The sequence below is a fragment of the Vidua chalybeata genome, chromosome 12, assembly GCF_026979565.1.
Source record: "Vidua chalybeata isolate OUT-0048 chromosome 12, bVidCha1 merged haplotype, whole genome shotgun sequence".
Taxonomy (NCBI): Eukaryota; Metazoa; Chordata; class Aves; order Passeriformes; family Viduidae; genus Vidua; species Vidua chalybeata.
In genome coordinates this window covers 9871490-9886320 of record NC_071541.1, presented here as the reverse complement: position 1 = coordinate 9886320, position 14831 = coordinate 9871490, and the positions used below count along the sequence as shown (strand labels likewise).

Here is a 14831-nt window from a genome sequence, read left to right as displayed (position 1 = left end):
CCAGACCAGCCGCAGCCTGGTGCCAAGACGTTCACCTGGGGTGCGAGGGAGGCCGCGGTCAGCCGACGAGTGCAGAAATGGCAGTGACAGTAAACCATGCCCAGTGAAGAATGGGAGATATTACAAGGATGATAGTAAATATCTAAATGAGCCTCTGAGGAGAGAAAACAAACCAAACCATGAAATGTTCAGTAGCAGCACCATCAGCATCCAAGGGCAAGGTCTCTAACCTCTCTGCCGGGCTGTCAGGCTCAATAAAACGGACGAGAGGTGGGGAAGACAGAGTTTCCGTAGCAAAGATGCCTCCCTGGAGCTGAAGTCCGAAGCCATTCAGAGGGTCTCCCCTGAGGACCACCTCTGTCGTCTCCGTGTGGACTATCTGCCCGCCAGGACCCACTGTGCTGGAGGCCAGCGACACTGAGAGGATGAGAGAGGCAGAAGGTCAGGGCAGCCATGGTCAAGATAACAGCCTGGGTCCAGACCTTGGTCTGGTGGTGGTGGGGACAGTGACCAAGGATGAGGGAGGCACTGACAGTGCTGAGATGAGTGGCTCTACCCCGGCTAACCTTTGACAACAAGGACAGCAAGGCAAGCGTGCGTGCCCCTCCAACCCAGCCTGGCCCAAGACTGCTCTTACGTGAGCTCTTGTGCTCCTTCTTCTTCTGCCTCCTCCTCAGCATGGTGGTGCGGGGGCTCATGGGGTGGGAGCTGCGAGGTAGCGTGTTCGAGTTCTGGCACGGGAATCCCTGCGCGTTCATGGTGGGAGACGAGAAGTTGGCAGCCACCAGAGCTGGGGACACACAGAGCGCGTTAGGGACGTGCACAGGGGGATGAAGCAGTGGGTTCACTCACTAACAGTGTCACCAAACACCTCATGGGTTTGGAGCAGCTCCTCCTTTCCAGCTCCAGGGTGCAAGACTCAAGGAATGTTTGCTTCCAACAGTTTGGATGCAGCGCAATGTGTCCTCTTTCCTATCTTACAAGACAAGAAACCTGGGGCAGCACAGAGCCCACTCCTGACAAGAAGTGCATCTACAGATTTTGAAGTAGCCATAAGCCTGCTGTTAAAAAGCACTATGGCACGAGGACTGAGCTGGATGGGCTGTATCACATTCCTACACAACACCAGAGACACCCTTCCCTGTCCCACAGAAACTCATTTTTGCTGTATGAAACCAGGCTTGGGAACATGGGGTTACAGGATGGGTGCATGGGTCTGCCCAGCACACTGCTCTTGTCCCAGTTACCAGATATGTGTGTGCTGGGCTGCAGATACTGATTTTGTACCTCAGCACTGGGCCGTGGTAGCAGAACTAGATGACTGAGGAGGAAACAAGTGACAAGCCACACTATGGATCTGAATATTAAGGAAATGGAGGGTCACAACAAGAACGAACACGGGCAGGATGAGGGCAATGCCATGCAGTGAGGTTACATTTGCAGTAATCCTGTCCAGATGTCTGGGTCCAAGTGGGTGTCTTGCAGTGTCCGGGGTGGTGGGTGTGACAGTAGTTGACACAGGGGTCCCAGCAGTGATGGTGGTCACTCTTCTGCACCTTGACTGATAGCGTCCAGGGGAGCAGAAATTGACACAAGCAGGAAGGAGAAATGAGAGAAAGAAAAGGGAAGAAGCATAAGCCAGGAGATTGTAGAAAAGAGTTTTATACTGACTCTGAATAAGTCAGGACCCAACCACAGCACATCAAACATCAGCAGCAAAAATGCAACCCCACATAACCTCATGACACTTGATGCAACATGGCAGAAATCCACCCTTTTCCCACAATAAATTCCGCATCCAGTGCCACCAGCCTGACTCAGCCATGCTGGCAGTGCACACATGTCATTACCATTTGCAGTCTGTTGTGTGACATGCAGAAGCTTCATCCAGCCAGGAGTTTCCTGCAGAGGTGCAGAGGCCATCAGCATGCTCTGACAGCACCGGGGAAGCCTCCTCGTGCTGTTTCCCACCTTGCTGCCAGAGCTGCCCTCCCATGACAAGGCTCAACACCTTCCCCACGTGCTGTGAGCACTTTGTTTGGCTTCAGCATTCAGCTGTTTAGCAGCTACTCTTGCACAGGAATGCACACATGGATGAAAGACAGGAGAAGCAGAGAGCCACCTCCAGCTCACCACAACAAAAGGGGGTTTATACACCACTGCTTAAATTAAGGATGCCATCAGCACAGGAAATATGCTAATGCTGTGGCAAACAGCAAATGAAAGCATAGCACCAACATGGCAGAGCCTGTTCAAGGGCACAGCACTGCTTTAACTTCAACCTTAACCCCAGCACATGCTGGCAGAATCTGTTGCAGTGTGCAGGAAATCCCTGTCCAGGAACTGCAGCTTTGCAACACCTATTAATGAAGCCACAAGTCTCTTCTGAAGTGCCTCAAACCATCCCCAGGCACAGGTCCCTTTTCTGTTCTCACTGACACTCCTTTTGCCCCTGGGCAGCACAGGGTCAGTTTGGTTTTCCTTGTCCAACACCAGGTGTTCTGTTCCAAATCTCTGCACCATGCTGCCTGATTCTGTTTTCCTCCAAGAGGAATTTCTGACTAACAAGCAAGATTTCAAGCTTTTTTATTCAGCTAAGCATGGAGAGCATCACTGCAGCCACACTTTATCCCAGGGTTCTTCATCTCACAGCCACTTGCACTGACATGCCACCACCTTCCCAGGATGACATCTCCTCCTGCCTCTGGGTCCTCTGACCAGGCAGAAATGCCACCAGCACTGGCACTACCAGAACCTTCTGAGGGTGCAAACCTGGGAGAGGGACTTATTTTCTTTACTGAGCCCACCCAGAGATCTCCTCTAAAGGTCATCTGTTAGTGCCTTGAACTGCAGAAATCCATTTTCTGTGTGTGCATCACAGGCATTAAATCATTTAGGTCAGATTTTCCAGACAATATAGTGATTATATTTAGTCTTTGCTACACATTTAGTGAGTTTAGCACTTAGTCTATCAAGCTGTTAAAAACATACTTCCAGCTCTGGGGTTTCTATTTTGTGTATTTTCAAAAGTAAATTTTGAGCCAGGCAGCTTTTAAAAACAACAATCAAATTAGCTATAGCTAGAGAAAAAGAAAAGTTCTTAATAAAATTAAACACTTTGAACATAGGGGACAGAGCTTATGGGCATATATACAAAATAATTTAATCCATTTATAACAACTAGAACTCTCCCATTTGTCTATTAATTCTTAGCTTACACTGACAACAGAAAAAAAAATGTGCCTTTGAAACTCAGCTGTTAGCAAATTCAGGGAGAGGAGGCGTTTTGGACAATTCTGTGAAAAAACCCCTACAACAGCCTTCCCCAATCTTTCACATATCATCCCTGCCTGAGGGAAGCCATCCATCCCAGCACTGCTCCTGGGCACCATCTGTCCCCATTGATCCTGTGAGCAGGGCATAATCCTCCCACAAACTCTCCAAGTGCCCCCAGAACCACAGAGAAAGTCAGCTCAGTTTGACAAATCCCATGCTTCAGCATTAGACCATATTTCTGCATGGCAACTGATCCAGCATCAGATCCCTCTCCATCTCCTCCAACCAGATGCTGATTGCACAAGAAACCACTTTTAAAAAATATAACAATGAACACCATGCATTCACAGGCTGGAAGGACTCAGTAATGCAAGTGTTGAACAGGGATGGATCTGCATCATATCCTCTCCTCAGTTTCTTTCCCTGGGCTCCACTCTCTTGCCAACCACAAGAGTTTGTTTTTGCAGGGTCCATGTTTCCTCTCTCTCCCTGTTTGTTAAACTCAGAAAGAGCAGCCTGTGGAGTTGGCATGGCATCCTTCTCTATGACCCCTCATGTGTTAAAGAGTTTAATCAAAAGTGGGAACAACTGTTACATCCCTGAGTTTTCATACTCATGTGTTGCAATTGCTGTCCCAAGCTTGTGTTCTGTACTTCTGCCACAGCAAACTGATCTGTGTATGGGGGTGATCTGATCACAGACTCTGATCACACCAAGCTGTCCTTCCACAGAGCCTCCTTCTCCTGAGCAGCTGCACATATTCTCAAGAAGATTAGGAGCAGGGCACTAATGGAAGGAGAAGAATACTTCATTTTAACGGCCATTGAAAAAGGATTATAGCGTTCCATTTCTTCGTGGGCACAAAGGTCAAGTCATCCATTCACTTTGTTAAACTGCTTCAATTCTGCACAATTTGGACTGGACATGTAAGGAATTTATTTCTAGACACGGAGATGTTTTTAGGTTTTAGGTTTCACTGTATCAGTTTAAGGAAGGCCATAAGATATTTCCCTCCTTTCCCCAAACCGCCCTAGAAGAGAGTGGAAAGAGCAGATGTGCCCAGGGCTACTGTGCATCAATATTATTAAAATGCATGTCCCTGAGAGACAAGTGATTAAAAATGGTGGAAAAAGGGACTGGTACTCAACAGTCATACCCAAAACACCTGAATTACAAGACTGCCAGTACAGAGTGTAACAAAACTGCAGGCAAGAGCTGCAACAAATACACTAATACTGAGGCAATGGTCACAATGAAATTTATAGGAGAGCCTGAGACAGCTTCTCATGTGGAGAGAGGAACTAACAGTGGGCAACAAGAATGCTCACCAGGGTGAATTCCTAATGCCATTTTACAGGCATTTTGGGCTTGATCTTACTGCAGCTGGAATTTACTTCCTTGGTATTTCTTTTGTATGGCTGGTGGCAATCAGCAGCTACAGACGGATTCACTCTACTGCTGGCTGCCCAGGCACAGCAGCCTCTCAAGCAGGCTGGTCTGAAAGATGAACGCTTGCAATCCAGCTTTGGAAGTTCATCAGGACACTGTCCAGGTATTGAACACATCCTTTACAAAGCCTTATCAGGAATCAGCAAATAAAAACTGAGCTTGGAAATATATTTGCTAGCAGCAAGGTTGTTTTCCTCCCTCTCGATCAAAGTCTCTTATCTGAGGCACTAAGGAAGTGACTTGCACAGTACTCAGCACTGCAAAACCCTGGGATTCCCATCTTCAATTTCCCTATTCAAGCACAGATGTTCAAATGTTGCCTCTTTTTCCTATTCACATTCTTGAAGAACATCATCTAATCACATACATTTCATCAAAACATATTTTTTTTTTTCCCTCTACAGATGTCTCTCTTTGGAATCTGTTGCCAGCACTCAAAAGCAAGAACCCCTTGTAGGGACCTAAAGTGAGTTTTGAGGGTGACCAACAGTGTAGGCACAGAAGACACACCTGTTTCTGGAGGCTTCAAAGGCAGCCTGCTTTGGTGAACAGGTAATATCTCCAGCTTGACATTTTCAGAAGTGGCAGCTAAAAGCTGAGTTGCCTCTAATAAGGAGCAGTGCTCTGTGCTTGTGCCATCAATGGAGAGAATGTGGTCACCAACGTGCAACGCGCCACATCTGCAAAGGGAACAGCAGGAGAGGCAATTACACACACGGCCAAAATCCATGTCCTTTCAGTAAGGAGAACACACACAAAATTCAACTGCAAATTAGTGTTCAAATTCTTGTTAATTTCTTTTCATATAGAATTTTTTTTCATTCCAATTTGAACCTCAGGTTCATCCATTACCCAGCTAGGATGGTTGTCATGGTTTGACGCTGGCCCAATGCCAGGCACCCACAACAGCCACTCACTCACCCTCCCCTTCCACAGCTGGGCAGAGGAGAAGAAAAAAAAATTAAACAAAGGGTTCATGAGTTAAGATAAGAAATGGGAAAAAACACTCCAAGGGCAAAACAGGCTCAACTTCAAGGCACAAAGTAAATTTATTACTAACAAAATCAGAGAATAATGAGAAGTGCTGAAAACACCTTTTCTTCCTCTAATCCCTCCCTCCTTTCCCCTTACAGTGCAAGAAGACAGGGGTGGGGGTTTTGGTCAGTTCATCACCCGAGGTTTTCTTCCACTGCACAGGGAGAGGAGTTTTTCCCCTGTGAGGCTGTGGGGTTCCTCCCACGGAGACAATTCTCAGTGAACTTCTCCAACATGGTTCCAGTCTCACCAGCTGCACCACACCTGCTGCAATGTGAATTCCCCCCACGGGCCCACAGGCCTCCCAAAACTGCTGTGGCATGGGTCTCTCTTCCACGGGGTGCAGTCCTCCAAGGACAGGCTGCTCCAGCCTGGGAGCAGGGCCCTCTCTCCATGGAGTCTCCCACTGGATCACAGCTTCCTGCAGGCATCCACCTGCCCCACCATGGGCACCTCCCCCTCGGGCTGTGGGTGGATCTCTGCATCCCCCATGGATCCCCCTGGGCTGTGGGTGGATCTCTGCATCCCCTGTGGATCCCCACGGGCTGTGGGTGGATCTCTGCATCCCCTGTGGATCCCCATGGGCTGTGAGTGGATCTCTGCATCCCCTGTGGATCCCCACGGGCTGTGCCCCTCCTTCCCCACTGACCTTGGTGTCTCCATGTTGTTTCCCTCACGTGTTCTCACCTCCTCCTCTTCTCTAGCTGAATTAACACTGCATGCAAAATTTTCTTTTGGTTTTCTTCTTAAGTATGTTATTACAGAGCCGTTACCACCATCTCTAATTGGCCCAGCTTTGGCCAGCAGCCATCAGGGATTGGCTTTGCTGGACATGGTAGAAGCTTCCAGCAGCTTCTCACAGAAACCACTTCTGTGGCACCCCCTGCTACCAAAAACCAGGCCGTGCAAAACCAACACATTCATGTTTGAGTCAGTGTTGTTGATGGCTTCACAAAAAATCTTTTACATTTGTAAGAGTGCCCTTCATAGCCAGTCTGGATGGCTAAGGGCTCACCCAGCAGTATAGTTATGTCCTGAGAGCCAGCAGTTCAGCTCAGCAGCACAGCTGAACACAGCTAGTGCTGCACAACAGCCTGTCTGTGCATCCCCACGTGAAGGGTTTCCTGCCTTGTCTGGCAGGAAAAGGCTTCAGCCACAAGTTTCCCTAATAGGCTTTAGCCATTTCACAGCTCCAGCACAGTCAGATGTGAGGTTTTTAAAGCTCAGCTTTCACATGCACTGAGTTACCTGCATTCCTGGTGAGGAGTGTCCACTGCTGGTGGGTCAGATATTTTTAGCATACACAGTGATAAGAACATGTGGACATGAAGATTTCAAAGCAAGACTGAGAAGAATGGCTTATAACTAAGAAGGGGGTAAAAAAGCAGCAGAGAAAGGAAAAGCAGAGCTAGGAACAGTCTGTTCAGATCTGTACCTGTCCACCACGCTGGCTGGCTTGATCTTGTCGATGACAATGACCTGCTTGTTCCGGTGCATGGCTGTGGTCAGTGTGATTCCCAGCGTAGACCCTGGAGTCTTTGCTATTTCAACTAGTAAAGGACCAGAAGCATTTGCTACAGTATCTGCAAAACAAGAGAGCACCTGAAGACACTTCTCATACAGCCTTTTCCATCTCTAAATGCAGGGGTTGGCCAACATTTGCTGACAGTGCCATGTGAAGCAGCAAATCTTTAGCTTGGACATCTATGGTCCATGTCACATGGTGAGTTAACAAAGCAGAAGACTCAAGAAGCAAAACTGTCTCTGCACAAAATCTATATGATAATGAAGAGTATTATAACAATTCACTTATGGAAAGGACTCTCCTCTCTCTTCACTTTGGATTAAATAGCAATATTGAGGAATAGATTGCTCAAAGGCTCTGCAAGTCACATCAATGGTATTACAAGCACAAAAAAGGAAGATCATAAGGACATCACTGTTGCTGGCTTTTTCCCAAACAAACCAAAACGAAAAGGTACAAGGATACAGGATCCCATTATCTGAAGTACACAGATGTTTCATGGCTGATGACAAACCAGTCAACTCCTCTCTGCTTCAGCACCAGCTTCAAAATACCACCTCAACTGCTTGTTTGAGCTCCTCCAGCGTGACAGTGGGAGCAGACCCAGCACTGCCAACCCCCTGCTCACAACAGCCTCCTCTCCCATCAGACAATACAGGGGCAACTCACTTTTAAAAGATGCATCCCTGCAATAAGCCTAATAGATGCTGTAAGTGAGACTATGAAACTCCTATGAAATTGCACCCGTTAGCATCAGCCTGCACCAAACCTATCCATCTCTTCCGAGGAAGGGGGAGGACAAAGAAAGCCTGTGTTTCTGGCTGATTAGACAGAAATTCCCTCCAGCTCTATTACACACATTTGCTTCCAGATTACCTAAAGCCATCATGAAGAGATGGGATTCACAAATGTATTATCACCATCAGACATCCAATAACCAGCACCCCCATGTGTAGGTGACAGCCCCCACAAAAGCACTCATGAAGACCCAGCCATCACTTCAAAGGAAAGGCCAGAAGAGCCCTCTGAGCACCTGATGCCTCCTCAACCCTTAATTATTCATAGTAAGGCTTTTCCCTTCCAAAGATACGCTCCACTAAAAATGCTGATGCTACTTGGCTCCAAACCTGATGCATGGCTCATTCTTGTTCTCTGATAAATGGGAACTTTAATGTAGATTTGGGAAGCTAAGCTGCAGCAAGGTCTTTTCTGAGATTTGTTGAAGATACTGAGTCTCTGGAGACAGAAATTTACCTTGGAAATTCCCCTTGGGGATCAGCCAAGGGATGTTCAGGCTCTGGTCTACTCACAGTGCCATTTTTCACAGGAAGCAGGAGGAATGAGCCACGTTAAAGGTTATGCAGGCTTCACATAAAATACTGTTTATTCTCTGATGAAAAGGACCGCTGGGAAGATCAGCAAGCCTGGTAAAAAGCACACTCCCAGTTTAATCAAAAGATACACAAAGCACCCAGCTAAAACCTGCAGAAGGTGCACTTAAGTATTTGTTAGCAAAGGAAGCAGGAAGAGACTGAGGATCTCTTCCAACAGCAAACACCAGGTATATGTCAGTTTTGCAGCCAGTTTTTTTTGTGTATGTCCAGCACATGTCCTCTGAAGAGGGACATGGATTTATATCCCTCCAGCTGAAGGGAAGAAGAAAAAAAAAATAAAAAGAGCTTGCTGGACCATCGGACCTTTCTTTGCAAGGAAAACACCTACTCCTCTCCAGTTTACCCAGCGTCCAAGCTGCTCAGCTTTGCCAAGTGCTTCCCAAAGAGGTCTCAGCAAGATGGTGAGAAGAAAGAGCCTCAGGATCTCAGAACCAGGGTTATTAGCAAGACTGTAGGAAACCACAGTCCCGCCTCCAACCCATGGTGACTTCTCCTGCCACACACAGCACGGGCCACCTTGCTGTCCCTTTTAATTCTCAACTCCATCACAGACAAGAATTGCTCCAAATCCATTTCATAGAGGCATTTATTGAGGAAATACCAACTAAGCCTCTATTAATTATTCTAGGAGAAGATTTGCCTCAAATCAAAGGTCAGGAGTCAGCAATCCAGCAATATTTGTGAGGTGTGGTTAACATGGAGCTATTACACCTGAGCTAATTTTTAAAGAAACACAGAAGGGACAGAGCGGGCCATGCAATAACTTGACTGTAAGGAGTCAATTGGCATTGATGCACTGGCACCAAGAGGTGTTTCTGCACCATCATACACAACTACAGCCTCCCAGGAGGACACAAAGGGCTGTGCAACACCTGCTCACACCCACAAGCTTGTGGGGTACTCAGCAATATTGTGATAGATACGAGGGGAACAGAGCCTGCTCCAGGTTCTCACTCACCCCAGTGCTGAAGATATGGGAAAGGTGACCACCCCGCCACTCTAAAACAGGGGGTTGGCAGGTGTTTCATTCTTGCACTAGGTTTCTGAGCCTCACTTGGCTTTGCTCACCTCTCTAAGGAGGAATGGCTCTTGTAACCAGCCTGGGAAGTGCAATTGCTTGGGGAATAAGCCAAGTGTAATGGTAGGGATGAATTTTTCCTGCTGTAACGTGCTTTGGGAGAGAGGAGGGAGTAGAAAATGAGAAGAAGGGAAATGGAAAACGAAAGGGAAAATGAGAAGAAGGGAAAGGGGAAAGAGGAAATGGGAGAGGGGAAAGGGGAAAGGGAAAAGAGTGAAGGGTAAGAAGGAAGGAAAGGGACATTCCTTGCAAATGCAAACAAAATAAACCAAAATCTCATAGAAGAACCAAACTGAGGAGCTACACCCTTCCTGACACAGCCCAGCAGCTCTTGTCCCCTGCAGCTTGACAGGCACATGGAGGCATTTGACTTCCTGGGCCCCTCTTCAGGCTCTAGCCCCTGCCATTGCTCAGCAGACACTGACAAGTCACCCACTTGTAGGACACTACCAGCCCTCCACTAGGTCAGCAGGAGAGCTCCATAGGCTTAAAACACTTCAGCCTAAAACTGAATGGGTGGACGGGCAGCCAGGGGAAGAGAGAGGAGGAAAAGGACACAGCAAACTGTTTTGCTCATCCATCATCTCTGACAGCAACCTTCCCCCCTCCATGAGTCAACCCTAAATGCTTGCAGCCCAGATCCTTGATCCTTGGTAGATGGCACGCACAGATTATTTACAAAGTAACTACTCAAATACCATTTTCTGGGTGGTCAGTTTATTTCAGGTGATTTTTTTTTTTTTTTTGTCATTCTCCCCTGTTTTTCAAAAGACCTATAAGATAAAGTGCAGCCATGGGAAAGCATCTGTTCATTGCAAAGATCATCTGGCATCAGCAAAGGGCAGAGATTTTCCCAATGCCCCTGGATGGTTCATGTCCAGTTGGCACTCATTTAAAATGGAAATAGCAGATTATTTTAATTCCTTCAGTGGCCTTGAGAAATCTTAGCCAACCTGACAAAAAGCTTGCCGTGGTCCCATCCTTCGCTGGCCTCCCTGGTGAAATCCCAGCAGGCAGGGGATGCTCTGGGGTGATGGTAGGCAGCTGCCACATCCCTCACACCAAGAGCAGGGCTGGCCCCATGCAGATCATCCCAGTGCACAATTTTGGCTGGAAAACCACAGAGACAGCTGGGGAATGCCATGATTCAATGCTCCCCCGCAGCAACCCTGGGCTCTCACCAAGGACAGATGCAGAAAAACAACTTTCCCTCCTCAAGGGTCAGCCCACACCACCCCAGCACATACAGCTGCAGCAGAGAGTGAGCACCATATAAAAATCTCTCTTTTCCTGAGGATGAATAGGACAAGCATCACTTCACTGTGGTGTCCCCAGCCCCTTCACCAAGTTTTCAAAATGGGAATGAAGAGTCCTTCTTTTAGGCTGAAAATATCACCAGACCACATTCAGCACCAGCTCTTCCCTTCCCTCATCATCTTCTAGAGGCTGTAATAGTTGTGAACTGGGGATGATGTACTCATCTCCCACTGCAATTATTAGCTGCTGCCTGGCAAAACTGTCTGTAGAGATTGTTTTAAGCAATATGTTCTGTATCATCTTGCCTTAAAAGAAAGCAGGACAAATATATTCCTTTACAGGTTTGCAGAGAGCATTCTCTAGGCAAAAATTATCTAAGAAAGGGGCAGGTTTTACATTTTTGGGAAGTACCTAGTTTTGGTCCACAGATTAGCAACACCAGATGGAGAGCTACTGCATAAACCCCTGCTGTCCCTCTATGTTCACTCAACCCTCACTGTTTTAGGTGAGAGAGTTACCCAAGAAGAAACACCTAGACACCAAATCACCTTCATGGCTATTTTTGCTCCAAGTCAGATTTTAAAACAAGAAGCTTTCTGCAACATAGACACCGTGGACTGCAAAAACAATAAACCCCTCCCCAAAGGCTCATTTCCCATGCACTATTAATTATTTATTATTGTTCAGACTTGACAGCTCCATGTAAAATCCCTCCTTACCTCCATTTCCCCCCTTCCCTGGAGCAGCCTGTAAGGAGAGGAATGGACCTCCCTTACTGCCCAGTTACCCCAAAAAATCATAGAAAGGCAGAAAATAGGTTTTGGGTAGTTTCTGTTTCCCATGGTTTAAGTGTTTCCTCTTCATCATGAGCAGTTTCCAAAGAGAAGCTGCTCCTGTGGTGTGGCAGAAACCAGGCAGTGTGCAGGCAACTGCCGAGGCATCAGCTTTTCCTTCCAGCTCTTCCATGGAGAACTTGTCTGTGTGGCACACTGCCCAGCTCCTGGCAGCCACCCCGCCAGGGGAGAGCCACTAATCCATGCTTGTGGAGCTTCTACCGAAAGGAAGGGGAAAGCTTGTGGTGAGGAGACTCAAGAGGAAGCAGAAAGCCCTCAGGATAAGGAGCTCCCTTATTCTAGCGCACATTGCATGGGTGAGTTCTGGTGTTCTCAGCTCTCTTTCCTCAGGGTGATGTGGCATCAAACTCTCTCAGCTTCAGATTCTTTTTATTTTCCTCCACACTGACAAACCAGAAAACAACCTGATAGCACAGACTCCTGTTCCTCACTGAATCCTAGGCTCAGGCACGTTGGACTGGTTAGTGAGATTTGTGGAAAAGGCTCCAACCTAATCCAGCTCATGGCTCCAAGGAGGCATAAACCCCTCTGGAGATAGATATGAAACATCATAACCTACTACACAGCTCAACAAGCTTCCAGAATCAACACAGCTTCAATTTCTGTGGTAACATTAAACTCATTAACAATGCTCCCTGCAGTAACAGCTGTGTGTCACAAAGCCAGCTCAAAATGACTTTACAGTAGCTAATAATAAACCCTTTCCCAGGGCTTGAAACTTAAAATCAAATTAAAAAAAAAAAAAAAACAAACAAAAACCAAAAAACCAATCACCAGCCCACCAAACCCTCAAACTGTGTAAAATGCTTTTTAGAAATACTCATCCTCTGACCTCCAGTAAATTCTGTCTTATTTGAGGTCAAGCATTTGATCACCCCTCATTTATTTCAGAAGACGATCTGGAATAACATTTCTAAGAAAAGGAAGCTCCAGAATTAAGCAGGGTCAAAATTCAGAACCAAGGCCACAGCAAGTCTCTGCCTGCATGCAGCTCACTCCTTTGCACATTTAATAGTGCAATTTGCAGTGCTGGCAGAGCGCTCCAGCCCCCTTTAGCCATGACTTCTCCTGTGCCCTCCCTGGCTACATTAGAAAATCCCCTTTTGCCCTCTCCTCTAAAGCCACTCATCATTCCTATCAAGACACATCACTGCATAAGGGCATTTCAAATGCATTTAATGAAGCCAGCTTTGAACTTTACCCCCTACATCCACGCTGGCAGCACATTGCTCAGCAATTTTTCCACTGAAACTGAGTATCCCAATTACTGTCTCTAGTCTCACATACTTTCCAGGCAGTCAGAGAAAAAAATCCCATCACAACCGTCTTGTCCTTACCCATGATGGTCACATCATACTCGATCTGGAAAAGTGCCTCCTGGCTGCACTGCCGCAGGATGTTGAGGGCATCAGCGTGGGTCATGCTGTGCAGAGGGATCCCATCCACGCTCAGCAGCCTGTCCCCAATTTTCAAAGACCCTTCCCTGTAAGAAGCCAAAGGCAATCCTCTTCTTTATGTATATATATATGTATTTATGTTTATATACATAATCTATATATCTTTATATAAATACCTATATTTATATAGATAAATTTGCTATGTATCTATATTATATGTAAATATATAAACATATATTACTTGTGTGTGTACATACATGTATGTGTGAGTGTATAATTCGTACACACACCTATTAGGAGGTCAATTACTCTCATTCTGTAAGATGGAAGAACACTCCTTGGACAACAGTCTGGGTTATTTATAGTACCAGGCCCATCATATTAAATTATGAGCACGAGAGAAGATAGACTGGCTCCTGCTTTCCAACACAGCATCAGCAATTCAGCAGCACAGGGCTAATGAAGGGGCTGCCTCTGCAGGAGCAGTTTCTGCCTTTAGCTACAACATCTGCACTGGGCCAGCCTGCGAGCGCCGTGCCCACCTCCCCACACAGCACAGGCGCCCCTCCACCGCTGGCACTGCACCCCACCAGCATGAGAGGCCTCGGGGAGGCACCAGAAGGAGGACAGGAAGGGCACACTTTCAGGAGCACGGGGACAGCTGCTGCTCTGTCCTGTGAAGGCAGATGTGGCGGTGTGACACGAGCAGTACCTGTCTGCAGGGCCGCCCGGCCTCACGTAGGTGAGCACCAGCGGCCTGGACTTGTGCCAGTCTTCATGGGCTCCCCCTGTAATCAAACCAGGAGAGCCGTAAGTCACCGGAGGTTTGAAAGTCTGAGTGAGAGTGCTGAGAAAGAGACATTTATCACGTAACAGCTGACACAGCCTGCCAGCAAAATGAGTGCCCTAGATTAGACAGCCAGCAGTCCTTAGAGGCAGCAGGAGATCCTCTCCAGGACATGCTTTGACTGCTTAGCTGAGGTTTTTGTCATTCACCTTCTTACTTTTCCCACTTTCCACCTCTGCTTCTGCTTTTCACTGGAGAAGCTACTAACCTCTCAGCACAAAGCCAAAGCTGTTGCCTTCCTTGTAGAGGGACACTTCAATGGTCTTGGGAATAATGCCAGCACTGCTTTCTGGCACTAAAAAGAAGAGAGGAAGACCCAGTTACCCCAGATAAACCTTTTCCAACCACAGTGCAAAACAGTATCAAAACTCATCCATGCAACACTGAAATTAAAGTCCAGCCCAAAACCTATATTTTATTTTCCCTTCTTGGAAGCAAAAAGAGCCCAACCCAGACACGTGAGCCAACCATCAGGTTTTAGGATGATTTCACCAGCTCAGTGTTGTGCATCTCCCCTCAAATTTGTCTTGGTTAATACCCTGACATTCAAGTAAAACCATCTCGTTTATCAACTGGCTTTAATGCATTCAGCTTTTCTCAAAAGCTTCCGCCACAGATAGAAACTTATTAAAAAAACAGCAGCAGCATGAGGAATCAAGTCACCAGCTGACCTTAAAGAAAATGAAAATCCCAAATCCTCAATGCATAAAGTTGGTTTT

The 14831-nt window shown here is 46.9% G+C and overlaps 1 protein-coding gene across 3 annotated transcripts in view; it reads right to left on the bottom strand.

Annotated features, from left to right (window-relative positions):
* The window catches only part of GRIP2 (glutamate receptor interacting protein 2), a 256934-nt gene that overhangs the window by 38999 nt on the left and 203104 nt on the right, over positions 1–14831 (bottom strand). For all 3 annotated transcript variants that reach the window (XM_053953995.1, XM_053953997.1, XM_053953996.1), the window contains exons 5-12: positions 14321–14407; positions 13978–14053; positions 13206–13351; positions 7196–7343; positions 5236–5405; positions 1436–1561; positions 638–790; positions 231–417 (exon numbers count right to left, since the gene is read on the bottom strand). In XM_053953995.1, the coding sequence (XP_053809970.1) occupies positions 231–417; positions 638–790; positions 1436–1561; positions 5236–5405; positions 7196–7343; positions 13206–13351; positions 13978–14053; positions 14321–14407 (1093 nt within the window). The remainder of the gene's footprint in view (positions 1–230; positions 418–637; positions 791–1435; positions 1562–5235; positions 5406–7195; positions 7344–13205; positions 13352–13977; positions 14054–14320; positions 14408–14831) is intronic.